At 35.1% G+C, this 12,541-nt stretch overlaps 1 protein-coding gene across 3 annotated transcripts in view; it reads left to right on the forward strand.

Moving 5' to 3' along the window:
* The first annotated feature begins 67 nt into the window (after positions 1-67).
* Positions 68-12,541, forward strand: part of IQCB1 (IQ motif containing B1) — a 46,823-nt gene continuing 34,349 nt past the window's right edge. For all 3 annotated transcript variants that reach the window (XR_008553860.1, XM_054700526.1, XM_037525462.2), the window contains exons 1-6: positions 68-169; positions 940-1,022; positions 4,740-4,851; positions 5,071-5,233; positions 7,663-7,792; positions 11,283-11,376. Coding sequence is in view for 2 of the 3 variants with exons in the window: in XM_054700526.1 (XP_054556501.1) it covers positions 4,752-4,851; positions 5,071-5,233; positions 7,663-7,792; positions 11,283-11,376 (487 nt within the window). In the remaining variant the exon portion in view is untranslated. The remainder of the gene's footprint in view (positions 170-939; positions 1,023-4,739; positions 4,852-5,070; positions 5,234-7,662; positions 7,793-11,282; positions 11,377-12,541) is intronic.

A 12,541-nucleotide genomic window follows, 5' to 3' on the forward strand; every position in this document is an offset into this window, starting at 1 on the left:
TGCTGATTGGTTACCTGCGAGGGGCGCCCCGCCCCCTGGCTCCAAGGAACTTGGTCCCGCCTCCAGAGCGCTTCCCACGTTGCGACGCACGCAGCCCCGGGAAGGCGGCGCACTGAGGTGCGTGGCCGGAGCGGGGTCTTTTGGTGGAGGAACGCCGGGCGAGGATGAGGTAACGGACCTGAGGTGGCGGCGGAAGGAGAGGACGCAGGGCCCAGGTCGCTGGGCCGAGTCACCCGGCACCTCGGTGCTCTTAATGGGAGACGCGGCCTGCTCCACGTCCTTTCTGTGGAGATTTGGTGTGGAAACTGAGGCCCGGCGGGGCGGGGCGGGGCGGGGCGGAGGCCGGGCACGCGGCCTAGTTTCTTGCGCTAGGCCTGGCGGCGCCAAACTCGGGTCCAGCGTGAGGAGTCAAGGGAGTGCGCGGCCTCAGAGGCTGGGTCCTTGGCCCTGACCGGAGGCACCGCCGTTACCTTGGCAGTCGTTTTCTGACCTGAAGTATCTAGGGACGTTCCCGGCGGTATTAAGACCGAGAGACTGGGGCTCCCCGGTGGCGCAGCGGGTTGAGCGCCGCACTGTGAAGCTGTCCCCAGCCTCTGCAGCGCGGGTTCGGTTCCCAGCCGGCCAAGGAGAATCCCACATGGCGCAGCAGACCCCTCCTGCCTTGCCCGCTGCTCCCCTCAGCAGTGTATTTTGTCAGTCTGCCTGTTCTGTTCCCCACTCTGTCTCTGGTGAGTCCTCTCACCCTCCCGCGCCTCTGACTGTACCCCAGTTCTTGTAGAAATAAATAAACCTTTTAAAAAAAAAAGACGGAGAGACTGCGGAACAGGGGAGAGGGAGTGGGGAATGGGGGAGAGATTCAGACTTCGGAACTGCAGCTATTTAGGGTCAGTTGGAACTGCGTTGCATTAGGTTGCCTTCTTTTATTTATTTCCATCGTAGTGACCCGTGGCGGCGGTAAACGGAACGGCCGGGAAGACTAGAGTGCCAAAGGCTCAAGGCTGGAACTCGTACTCTTTAGTAGGGTAATAACATTAATAATTTTTAAATAATAAATATTTTTTGGTTAAGAATTCATGAGTTTAATGGTAAAAATGAAAGAAGTGTTTTATGAGTGGAGAAACACCCACGAGAAAGTTGACAAATGAGTACCCTTAACAGGTGGTTGCTTTTTAGAGTAATTCTGTAATCACACTGCTCCCTGACTTACTCTGACTTACCTTAGTCGAATTTGTCAGTTCAAGCAGGTAGATGAATGTCTTCCCGCAGCTTATGTTTGTCTAAATTCTACTCTTTCAAGGCCTTCTGACACTTTTGTTTGTATTAACTTAAGTGCTCAGGTTCTGGAGCCAGAATCATTTAAGTTTGCGTTTGAACCCCAACTTTATGTTTTCCAATGTGATTTTGTACAAACCGAAGTTAGGTATGCTTATTGATGGAAATGGGGAAGAAATAGTAGTACTTATGTATGCCTTAGACTTGTTGAGTTTAATGAACTAATACCTGAAGGCATTTAGAACAATTAATGGCACATAATAAAAGCTCTCCAATGGTTATTAAGGCTTAATTCTTTCAATACCATCGTATCGCATTTTAGGACCATTCTGGGTGGCTGCCTTCTCTTCTCAATCTCGAGTTATTTGTCTACTCTTGTCTACTGCTGAATATAAAAAAAACTGATTTAGGGAAGCCATTCCTTTGACTCTGTGGTCTGTATTTTATCATTTGTTATCTATTTGGCATTTGATGTATTTTACATAATTTAATTTTATGTGTGTATATATATATAAGTGTGTGTTTGTGTAATTTTCATTCCCTACTAGAACAAGAGCAGGGACTCTGTCCTACATAAAATCTTTGTGAGCTTTACATCTACCATAGTTCCCCACACATGTTAGCTGATGAGTTCATGTTTCAGTGATGTTTTATTAAGGTAGCCAGAGAGTCAGAACAGTGTTTTAAGTTTGTTTTAAAAATCTTCCAACCGGAAATCCAAATATTGGAATGAATAGGAAAACAGAGAATCTAGGAACTGAGTTTTAGAATGCTCAAGATTCATGCACTTATTCATTCCTTCAACTTATATTTAAGCACATGTCACATGCTAAACTCTAGGCTGGCCTTCAGGAATATATCTTACCCAGAAAGAAAAGGCAGCAGCCACCAAGAATGGTATGGTTTTGCCCTTGTAAAGCTTACCTTGTAGTGCAAATTTTCTCCAAAGGTATGTTAACATGAGCTATGTCCAGTAAAAATAAATTAATAAATTAAATGGAGTCCTAAAATATACATAAGTAGCATTTGAAATTACATTACAGATTACTTACATTTTGGATAACAGCTACCTGCACTTGTTCTTTTTTCACCAATCTACAGCCTCATCTTCCTTGAAAAATTTACATTCCAGTCATAAACTATTCACAAAAATAACTCACATATATATTGAAGATCTAGAAAAGTAATTCAAGGTATAACTAAAAACAAAACCATAAAAATACTAGAAAATTTTGAGAAGAATATATTTTAGCTCTTGATTTTAACTTTATTATAATTAGTTTTTTTCCTGGTCCCTTATTTAGGTTTTCTAAATTCCTGCTATAAGTGAGACTATCGGGTATTTTTCTTTTTCTTTCTGGTTTATTTGGCTGAGCATGATCCCTTACAGCTCCATCCATGTTGCTACAAATTGCATGAGTTTATCTTTTTTGATTGCTGAGTAATATTCCATTGTGTATATGTACCACATGTTGATCCAGTCATCTATTTTTGGGCTTTATAATAAATTAAAAATCAACAAGCAACTATAAACCAGAGACACACTGGGGTAGGGGGGAGGATCAGAATAAGGGGGGTGGGAATTGTATGGAGACTATGACCAAGATGAAAATGCATACATTGTGCAAAAGTGAAAAATGATGTAAAAAATGTATAAAATAAAAGAAATAAAAGAACAAACAAACAAAAGAATATATTTTAGCTCTTGGGATAGGGAGTGCCTTTCTAAGCATGACGCAAAAGGCAGAAACAATTCAGAGAAGGATTAATATACTTGACTACTATGTAAAACTGGTAAGAATACCATAACCAAACTTAAGAAAATAAATATAGGAGAAAATGTTCCCAGCCAATATGAAAGATAAAGATTGATACATCAGTGTTGGTTGGCATACCATGCATTCTGAATGATCTCCAATAGAGAATGTTTAAATATATTTTCATGTGCTCTTGCAAAAGAAGCAAACATAGTGCAGCCATTAGAAAGAATCAAATAATTACATCCACTTTCTTGGGAAATTGTATACCTACAACTTTGTGCAGGCTTTCTTTAAAGTGTTTTCAGAAAACTTGTTTCCTAATGATTTATATTTTACGTAATGAGGGATAACTTTTGGATGTCTGTGCTGTGGCTAGCTAAGTAGGTCACTTGGAAATATAATTTGTGTTTACTATTTTATATAGGAGAGAAGATAATGAACATTGTAACTAAAATCATAGACTTTAGAGTCAAAATGATCTGAACTTAAATACCACTCCACCACCACATATTGTTGGAACCATGAGAACTTTTAATTTCTTCGATCTCTGTTTTTCTTATTTGTAAAATGGAATGATTACAAGTTACACCTCTTAGTTCCTTTGTGAGGGTTAAGTAGGATGCTGTGTGTAGAAATATTTAGCACAGTTCTTAGTTCATAGCAGATACTTAATATATATTTATTATAAGTAAAGATTATACATTTTGATTAAATGATACTGTTTAGTTTGGAGTGCTCAACAACCTTAAAACTTTTTTATAAAGAAGAGTTTTAGCAACAAATTGACTTGAGATGTGGATTTTTTAAATTCTAAGGTAGTTGATCTTATTCACGAGCTTTGGTTATGTTATAATCACATAAAATTTCTGAGTTGTGCATCTAGGACTCCCAGGACCAGCCCCAGGTTAAATGATTTGCTAAGAGGGCTCACAGTTCTCAGGATATAATCATATTCATGGCTGTAATTTATTATAGTGAAAGGATACAAAGCAAAATCAACAAAGCGAAAAGGTACATGCAGTGAAGTCCAGAGGAAAATTTCGCCCAGTGGAGTCACACAGGAAATGCAGGAATGAATTATGACACGTTGATGTTTTTCTTTCAGGAAAGCTCACAAGAGACTCACTGACCAGTCTATATTGGAGGATAGCCATATAATCATTCTCTGCTACCATATACCGTATACCACTATTCCAGATCCTAGAAGGAAAACAAGCATTTAACATAAACCACATTCCTTTTACAATTTAGGGACATTGAGCCACTTTTATTAAGGAATGGTAGAAATCTTGACGTCCAAGTTCCTAGACACCAGCTAAGAAATAAACTTGAAAGAATAGTCTCAGGCCCATATTAGCTCTTTTTTTGTTTGCAGTCTTCTATGATTAAAGAAAATTAACTCCTATTCTGAGATTGTTTTGTAGATTAGAGAGTAAATATGAAGCACTTAGCACAATTCCTCACTCATAGTGAGTGCATGATAATACTATGTAGCTATATTTTAAGTTACAGTGGTTTTGTGTGCTCTTAGAGAGTTTCCTATGGGAAAGAAGTTAAAAAAAAAAAGAGAAGTTAAAAATAAACCCTACCCTTTTCAAATAAAGCAAGCAAAGCTAAATTTTCATTTATATTGAAACTACATCTCAATTTAAACTGAACATTTCAGGGCTGTTTGACCTTTATTTCTCTGATTCTCCTCAAATATAGGTGATAGATAAAATGAAGCCAAAAGGTACAGACCCAAGGATCTTATCTCTAGCTGCTGAAGTTGCAAAAAGTCCTGAACAGAATGTCCCTGTTATACTGTTGAAGTTAAAAGGTAAAATCTTTTTGTGCTTGGCTAATACTGTTTCACAAAAGAATGCCATCATAGGCACAGTTACAGTGTTTTTTCCTCATTTGTTCAGAGAAATCTTAACATTGTGATAAAGCAGTGTTTTTTTTTCCTCCCTTAATATAACATTAATATTCAACCTAAAAAATACAATTAAGTCTTATATTTACAAAAATAAATATATCTTACTTCCTTTTGCCTCAGAAATAATACACAACACACCTTTAGGAAGTTCAGAGTTGAAGAAAATCAAACAGGATATATATTGTTATGACCTCATTCGATATTGCCTCTTGGTCCTCAGTCAAGATTGTTCTCGAATCCAGGGTGGTTGGACTACAGTATCTCAGCTTACACAGATACTAAGGTAAAATGAAGCAATAAGTCAGCTTGTTCTTGAGGAATGTAATGGTAGATTTTTATTTTCAGCATATACGACTGCTTAATCTTGTATTTAACAGGCGTTGACAACCTCCTGTGGCAGGTTTTGGTTGTGCTCTTCCTTCATACTATTACTGTTTATATATTTGTGAATGTCTGTCTAAAAGTTCCCTTCATAAATCCTATGAAGATGGTAATGAAGTCTTTTGCTCACAACTGAATCTTAAGTGTCTAGTAGATTCTTTATTGACCATGGGGTATTGAAGAAGCTAAGGCATTGACTCTGTACTGGAGAAACTTACAAAGAGATAGTTTGCAGTCATGTGAATTCATCCTCCAAGGCAGAATGAAACAGGTGCTGAAATGAAAAGCATAAGCAAAATATTGTAGAAGAGATACAGAAACTGTTTCCAGGATTGATTTAGCTTTTAACTGTTTTTCTTTTCACTAAATAATCCAAATCCTGTCAGTAAGATTTAAAAACGATATTGACTAATCTACTGCCATGCTCAAAATTAACAGAAAAGAGATCAAAATTTTTTTTTAAAGAAGGCAGTAAAATAAACTGATTGTTCTTAGTGCCTAAGCCACTTCCTAGTTAAGTAATTGAAAGTGTATTACTTATTGGATATTAGCTTTTGCAACTGCTTATACCTTATTTGTTCCTAGATAAAGGTTAAATTTCAGGTATACATTTACAAAATCAATTAACAAATGCACATAATACTCTTTTTATATATATATATATATATATATATATACTTTTTTATTTTTTATATATATTTTTTAACCTAATGTAAATCAGGCATTTTGCCTTTGTTTTAATTAGATATGTTAACTCATGAAAAATTAATTGAAGTAGGCTCTCTGGAGTGAAATCCAGGTTTTAAGAAATCCCATGTTTGTGAATATAGAGTAAACATAATTTCATTAATGTCCTCAATCAAAATTGGTACTCTTAAATGATTGACTTTAGGAACCAGAGAGAAAAAAAACTGATGTATGTGAGCATTAGTACCTTAACTTTAGGAATCAGTCTGAAAAAAAAAAACCCACAAAGCATTAAACATTAGCCTTTTGGGTTTTTAGCATACGTAATGTATCATCACTACTGCATGTTTTGTTGACAAGCCTCTAATAGCTTCTTAATCATTAGAATATACACATAGAGACCTTACTTGGATTTGTGATTCATTCTGGAATTGTTCTACGCAAATATTTTTTATTATTGAGATTTTTGAGTGTGCTTATTTTACTTCCAGGGGGAGACTCACATGCAGTTTCAAAAAGACCCATTTTTTAAGATAACTTTCTTTTAATGTGTATTATAAAGTGTTCCTACTAGAACTGACTAGTATTAGGTTTTTTTTGTTTTACCTTCTAATAATAAGGAATACATGGTCAGATATTTTGCAGATTTATACAAGTAGAACTGGTATAAAATTAGAGTGTATGATTTTGAATGTGATTATTTTACTTCCAGAAGAGACTCACGTGCAATTTCAAGAAGACCCATTTTTTAAGATGACTTTCTTTTAATGTGTATTGTAGTGTTCCTATAGAACTAACTAGAGTTAGGTTTTTGCTGTTTTGCCTTCTAATAATAAGGAATATGCGGTCAGATGTTTTGCAGATTTATACAAGTAGAACTGGTATAAAATTAGAGTGTATGATTTCTAGTTTGTTCCTTGCAGACTAATCCTTCCCTGTGTATTTTTCAGTTATGAGATATCTAAAATATACCAGTTAACTAAATGTTATTCATCAATTAAGACTCTTAAGATATCCTTTTGCTTTTGGAGTGTTTGACTCTTTCACTAAAAGCTTGCCATATTTCTCTTTATTTTGAATCAAATATCTTTTCTTTCCAGTATGATTAACAAGTAGGTTTATGGATATATGAGTCCTGCTCTGAGGATGATACAAAGTCGATACCACTGTTTACTTTTTTAGAAAGTTGTTAGATTAATTTTCCAGCAAAAGCTCTTTATTGATTTGGCCACAAAGGATACTAAAAGTTCTCATTAAGACAGTGTCTATAGAAGTTTTAGCATCAGCTAAAATTTATAATAAACATAACTAATCAGGGCCTCCCCGGTGGCGCAGCAGTTGAGCGCTGGGTTGTGAAGCTGCCTGCGGCCTCTACAGCGCCGGTTCGATCCCCGGCTGCCAGGCGAGGGTCCCACATGGCACGCAGACCTCTCCTGCCACCCGCTGCTCATCTCAACCGTGTACTTCGTCAGTCTGCCTGCTCTGTTCTCCCCTCTGACTCTGGTGAATTCACTCACCCTCCCGCACTTCTGACTGTACCCAGTGCTTGTATAAATAAATAAATCTCTAAAAATAAATAAATAAATAGTAACTTCTTTAAAAAAAATAAACATAACTAATCACAAATTTGTCCTCTTATTTTAGCCATTGCTGTGTGGGCCTTGAGCCTGGAGAAGATGCAGAAGAATTTTACAATGAATTACTTCCATCAGCAGCTGAGAATTTTCTGGTGTTGGGCAGGCGATTGCAGACATGTTTCATCAATGCAGCTAAGGTATATGTCTATATAGTGATTTGTAGCCAAAACAATTTAATTCCAAAATATTTTAGATACTCCAAATTATTTTTCAGATGTGTAATGTTGGGCTAAAAGTACAATTAGAAGTGGATTTAATATTTTTTAAATTATAACAAAAAAAAGTTTCTACATTTGAAAATTATAAAGTGCTGACTGAAGCATATTGTATGACTCTTTGAAAGATCTACCTTACTAACTCAAACAGCACATTTAACTATATTTCCATAACATCTTCCTAAAATATGCCTTCTACTTAAATTGCCAATACAGGAAAATATTGTTTTCCAGTCCTAAGGCTTTTCTCAATAGGGGGAAAAGAATAAAGGTGAATTTTCTGTTTGATCTTTCATATCTTCTCTAAATATTTCAACTGAAACATAGGATTGTTTCAGTCCAACAAGTATTTCTTGGGTGAATTGTGCTAGGTGCTATATGTGATGTTTTAAATTTTAAAGCCTTGGGCTGTAGAGAAGTGTGTTGTTTCATTTCCATATATTTGTGCATTTTTTATGCTTTATTATCATTTTTTTTTTAATTTTAACAAGTTTTTTTTTTTGAAAGATTTATTTATTTATTTATACAAGCACTGGGTACAGTCAGAAACGCGGGAGGGTGAGAGAATTCACCAGAGCCAGAGTGGGGAATAGAACAGGCAAAGTAATGAAATACACTGCTGAGGGGAGCAGCAGGCGGCAGGAGAGGTCTGTTGCGCCATGTGGGACCCTCGCTGGTGACTGGGTATCGAACCGGCGCTGCAGAGGCTGCGGGCAGCTTTGCAACCCAGCGCTCAACTGCTGCGCCACCAGGGGAGGCCCTTTATTACCAATTTTTAATTTAATTCTTTATGATTAGATAACATACTCCATCAATTTACTCTTTTGAAATATTTTCAAACTTGTTTTATGGTCTTCCATATGCTTTATCCTGGCAAATGTTCTACCGTAAACAGTCCTTGCTTAGAACTGTGCCATCTTAACTGATGAGAATGCATGCATACCAGAACCATGCAAAGGATTTGAAATGCACAAGTTTCATTTAACATGGCATTATGCAAAAACAAGGACTAACTGTATACTTGAATGTGAACTCTGCAGTTGTATCATACAGTGTTAATTAAATTGATTTGGCTATAGAATTTGTAAGGAGTGGTTAAGTCTGTAAGATTGACACTCCTTTACCTTGGAAGCGTTCTTGGCTGTATAAATATGTATTTGGGGCTACTGCTACAACAGAGATTGAGCAGATTCATAAATTTTGTGAATTATGAAGATAAGCAACTAAGTCTCCATGGAATGTTAAGTTCCATTTGAGATTATTTGAGTGTACATTAACCCAGGAGTAAAATAAGACAAGATCTTTAGATATGTATTATAATTTTTTATTGTAATTTTTTTATTAAGTTAACCTAAGATATATTTTTAATTAAAAAAAAAAAACCAAAAAAATGTATGAGTGAAATTGAACAAGACATACATCTATGTAATCAACATAGTGGTCTGAGTATAGAAAGTAATATTGGCAGAGAATTTCACTTAGTGATAGAACATATGCTTTCTATATAGTAAGTCATTAAGTTCCATTTTGGCATCTCCGTTGGTGTTTTGAGGGATGCTGGCACTAAATAAATAATTTCATATTTAATTCAGGTCCTTTAAAGCACCATGAAATATGGAGAATTCTGTTGGTTTCTTTTTCTGTCTTTGTCAAACTGAATTTTACACAAATCACTTGTTTCACTGTACCTCAGTTTCCTCCTTTGTAAAATTATTTCTGTCATGAATAGCCCAGACCATTATGAAACTTTGTTTTCTTTAAAGCACTTTTATTTAATATTGCCACTCTAAGGATGAAAATAATTATATTCTTTTAACTTACATAGTCTTTAACACTTTTCATAATACTTTTCCTTTATTGCTGTATTTATTTTTTACTTTAGTATTGAGGTAAAAAATTCTTTATTACACATCCAAGAGAATAAATAAGCTGTAGAAAAAGAAGGATCACTTAACCACAGGATAAAATCAAAATGGGGGAAGAAATGGATATGGCAAGAAAAAGGAATTTATTTCTACCGTTTATATAGGAGCTTCCCAATCGGATTTTTTCTTTAATTTGTTAGTGCATAGGTAGATCACTAGGTGGAATATATGCATGATTTTCTGGCCTAAATTGGTTAGAAGATAGAGAGAGAATGGAGGGGCAGTATCAGAAAAGCCACCTATTCAATATTTTTTTAATGATACAAAAGTAAATTTTGTTAACCAGTAACAGAATGCAAAAAAATCTTGGGTAATATTATCTAATGGAATTTTAAAGGAAAGTAGAAAGTGGGGGAGTCCAGCCCTGTCCTTTTAGATTGACCACAGCTTTCTACTGTGTCTTTTGGTAAAATTGGCAAAGACACTTTACTGCATTAAAGGAATTTTTAATCTAATGTGACATTTCTTTTTTATTGTTTTTATTTAAGTTAGCACATGTTTATTTAAGCATTTCCTAACCCAATGCTAGAATAAGAAAATGTTCATTATTGTGAAGAATATTCCATTTTTTGCTTCTGTTGTAATTTTTGTGCTGCAGTGCAACCATTGAAAACATGGATAAGATTAGGGACCTATATACAACTTTCTGCAAAGTTAAATGGCCAGAAAATGACAGAGTTTTAGATGGAATCATCTTTTTTATTTCCCATTCTGTACATACTTTAATATGGAATAATTTTGGCAGCTCTCCTCCCAAGACTGCCTGCCTTTATGGTGTCCTTTCACAAGCCTTTTCCTTTCAAAGTATTAATAGCTCTCTGCCCACCTTTCTCTTTTTCCTAATAAACCCTCCTTTTAATATGTTTTTTAAAAAATTAATTTTCAGAAAGGAAGAGCCAGAAAAATTGTCATTTATTGAGTAAAGTTGATTGAACATTAACTAGCAGAATCGTTTTAGACACTGAGAATTAAGTGGGGAGCTAAGTGACATGGTTTCTGCTCTCATGAAATCTTAAAAGTAGTAGCTGCAACTGAAATGCATTAATCATAATGGCTTATATGCTGACATCTCTATTAGTATATTGCAGTGATTTTCTACCCTGATTGCATAACCAAATCACCCACCTAACTGTTAAATTACAGATGTCCAGGCTTCTCTGATTATGGCGATTGAGATTCAGTGTGTTTGGACTAAAGCTTGTGCATAGGTTTATGTGAAAAACTTCACAGTAATGAAAGCATAGCCAGCTCTGAGAAATTCTCCTGTATTAACTTGCAGCTTCTTTCTTATCTCATTTGACTGCTGGATAACAACCACTTCCAGTGGATAGAATAGGTATTACTAGTTGTACTGGTAAGTTTTATAAACTAAAAAACTGAAAACTACAAGATCATGTACCCAGATCCTCTGATTCCTCAGAGAAAAGTTTCTCTTTTTAATAAAGCAGTTGCAAGAAAGTAAATTGGGTTTTTATGTGCATGTTAAGGGTGAAGAAAAAGATGAATTACTACACTTCTTCCAAATTGTGGCTGATTCTCTCTTCTGGCTTTTGGGAGGTCATGTTCAGCTCATCCAAAATGGTAAGAATAAAGATCTTAAATTTAACTGATAGTCATTATAGAATTATCTACTAACAGTTTCATCTTACTTTTTAAAAATATCTACCTCATTACCTGTCCAGATTACCATAGTTAAATAAAATCATATTGAAGTAACTCCCCACAAAAATTGGACGTTCTGACTTTATATAACCACCATTAAGGGGAAAAAACTGACTTTCTCCTTACATTGTACTATTTAGCAAATCCAAGATAAAGATTAATGAAAAACTTTACAGTTTAGAGAAAGAAATTTTTTTAAGTTTCAAAGATTATAGTTGTATTTTAGACATACTGTGAGAGAAATTTCTGTTTGGAGTAACTTCATACATGAATTACAAGCTTTTACAGAATACCTTACTGAACTTGAAAGTTACTGAAAATTATAAGATGTTTCTACATTTACTTTTAGAAATATAAGTATGTTGGTTTCAATTATGTTTTCTTAAGTCTGAGAAAGTAGTCCTTAATCTTAACGATGTTTCTACCCTTTTGTAATATTTAAGTATAATACTTATAAATAGTGAAAAGAAAGCAAGATAGAATACGTATTGTTTTTTAAATATGCCATACTTCTTTTAAAAAATTTTTTAAATGTTCCTTTTTAAAAGTTCATTTATAACAAAAATGATAATGCTCCTTGATTTAATCTGTAGATTTAAAATATCAGTAGTTACTAAAACTAGGTGTGAAATTCATATGCAAAAATTAATGAATACAATATTGAGGTTTCCAACAACTTTTCCCTCTTAAAAAAATAAACTCCATGGAGAAATAACTGATTTTAGGTCTGGAGTAGAAAACAGATGAGACAAACCTGAAGTTTCTTGAATGCCGAATAGAAAGGAAGCACTCAAATTCTATTAGGATTCTGTGAAAAGGATTCAAGAGCCAACATAGGAGGCTTCTACTAGCCAAAGATGGAAAATTTGAACAGTAGTAAGGATAATAACTATAATGGTTTGAAACACATCAAATGTTATCATCAACTATTTTAAATATTACTCTTAGAGACTGTTAAGGAACAAATTCATTTTGAAAACTGGTAAATGCAGTATCCAGGGTTTATCCTGGTTCTTCTTACATATTGAAAGAAGAAATTTCTCCTTATGAAAGTATTCCAATGAATAAGTGGAAAAGATAAGAT

The sequence above is a fragment of the Talpa occidentalis genome, unplaced genomic scaffold (assembly GCF_014898055.3).
Source record: "Talpa occidentalis isolate TD23 unplaced genomic scaffold, MPIMG_talOcc4v2.1 talOcc4.4, whole genome shotgun sequence".
Lineage (NCBI taxonomy): Eukaryota > Metazoa > Chordata > Mammalia > Eulipotyphla > Talpidae > Talpa > Talpa occidentalis.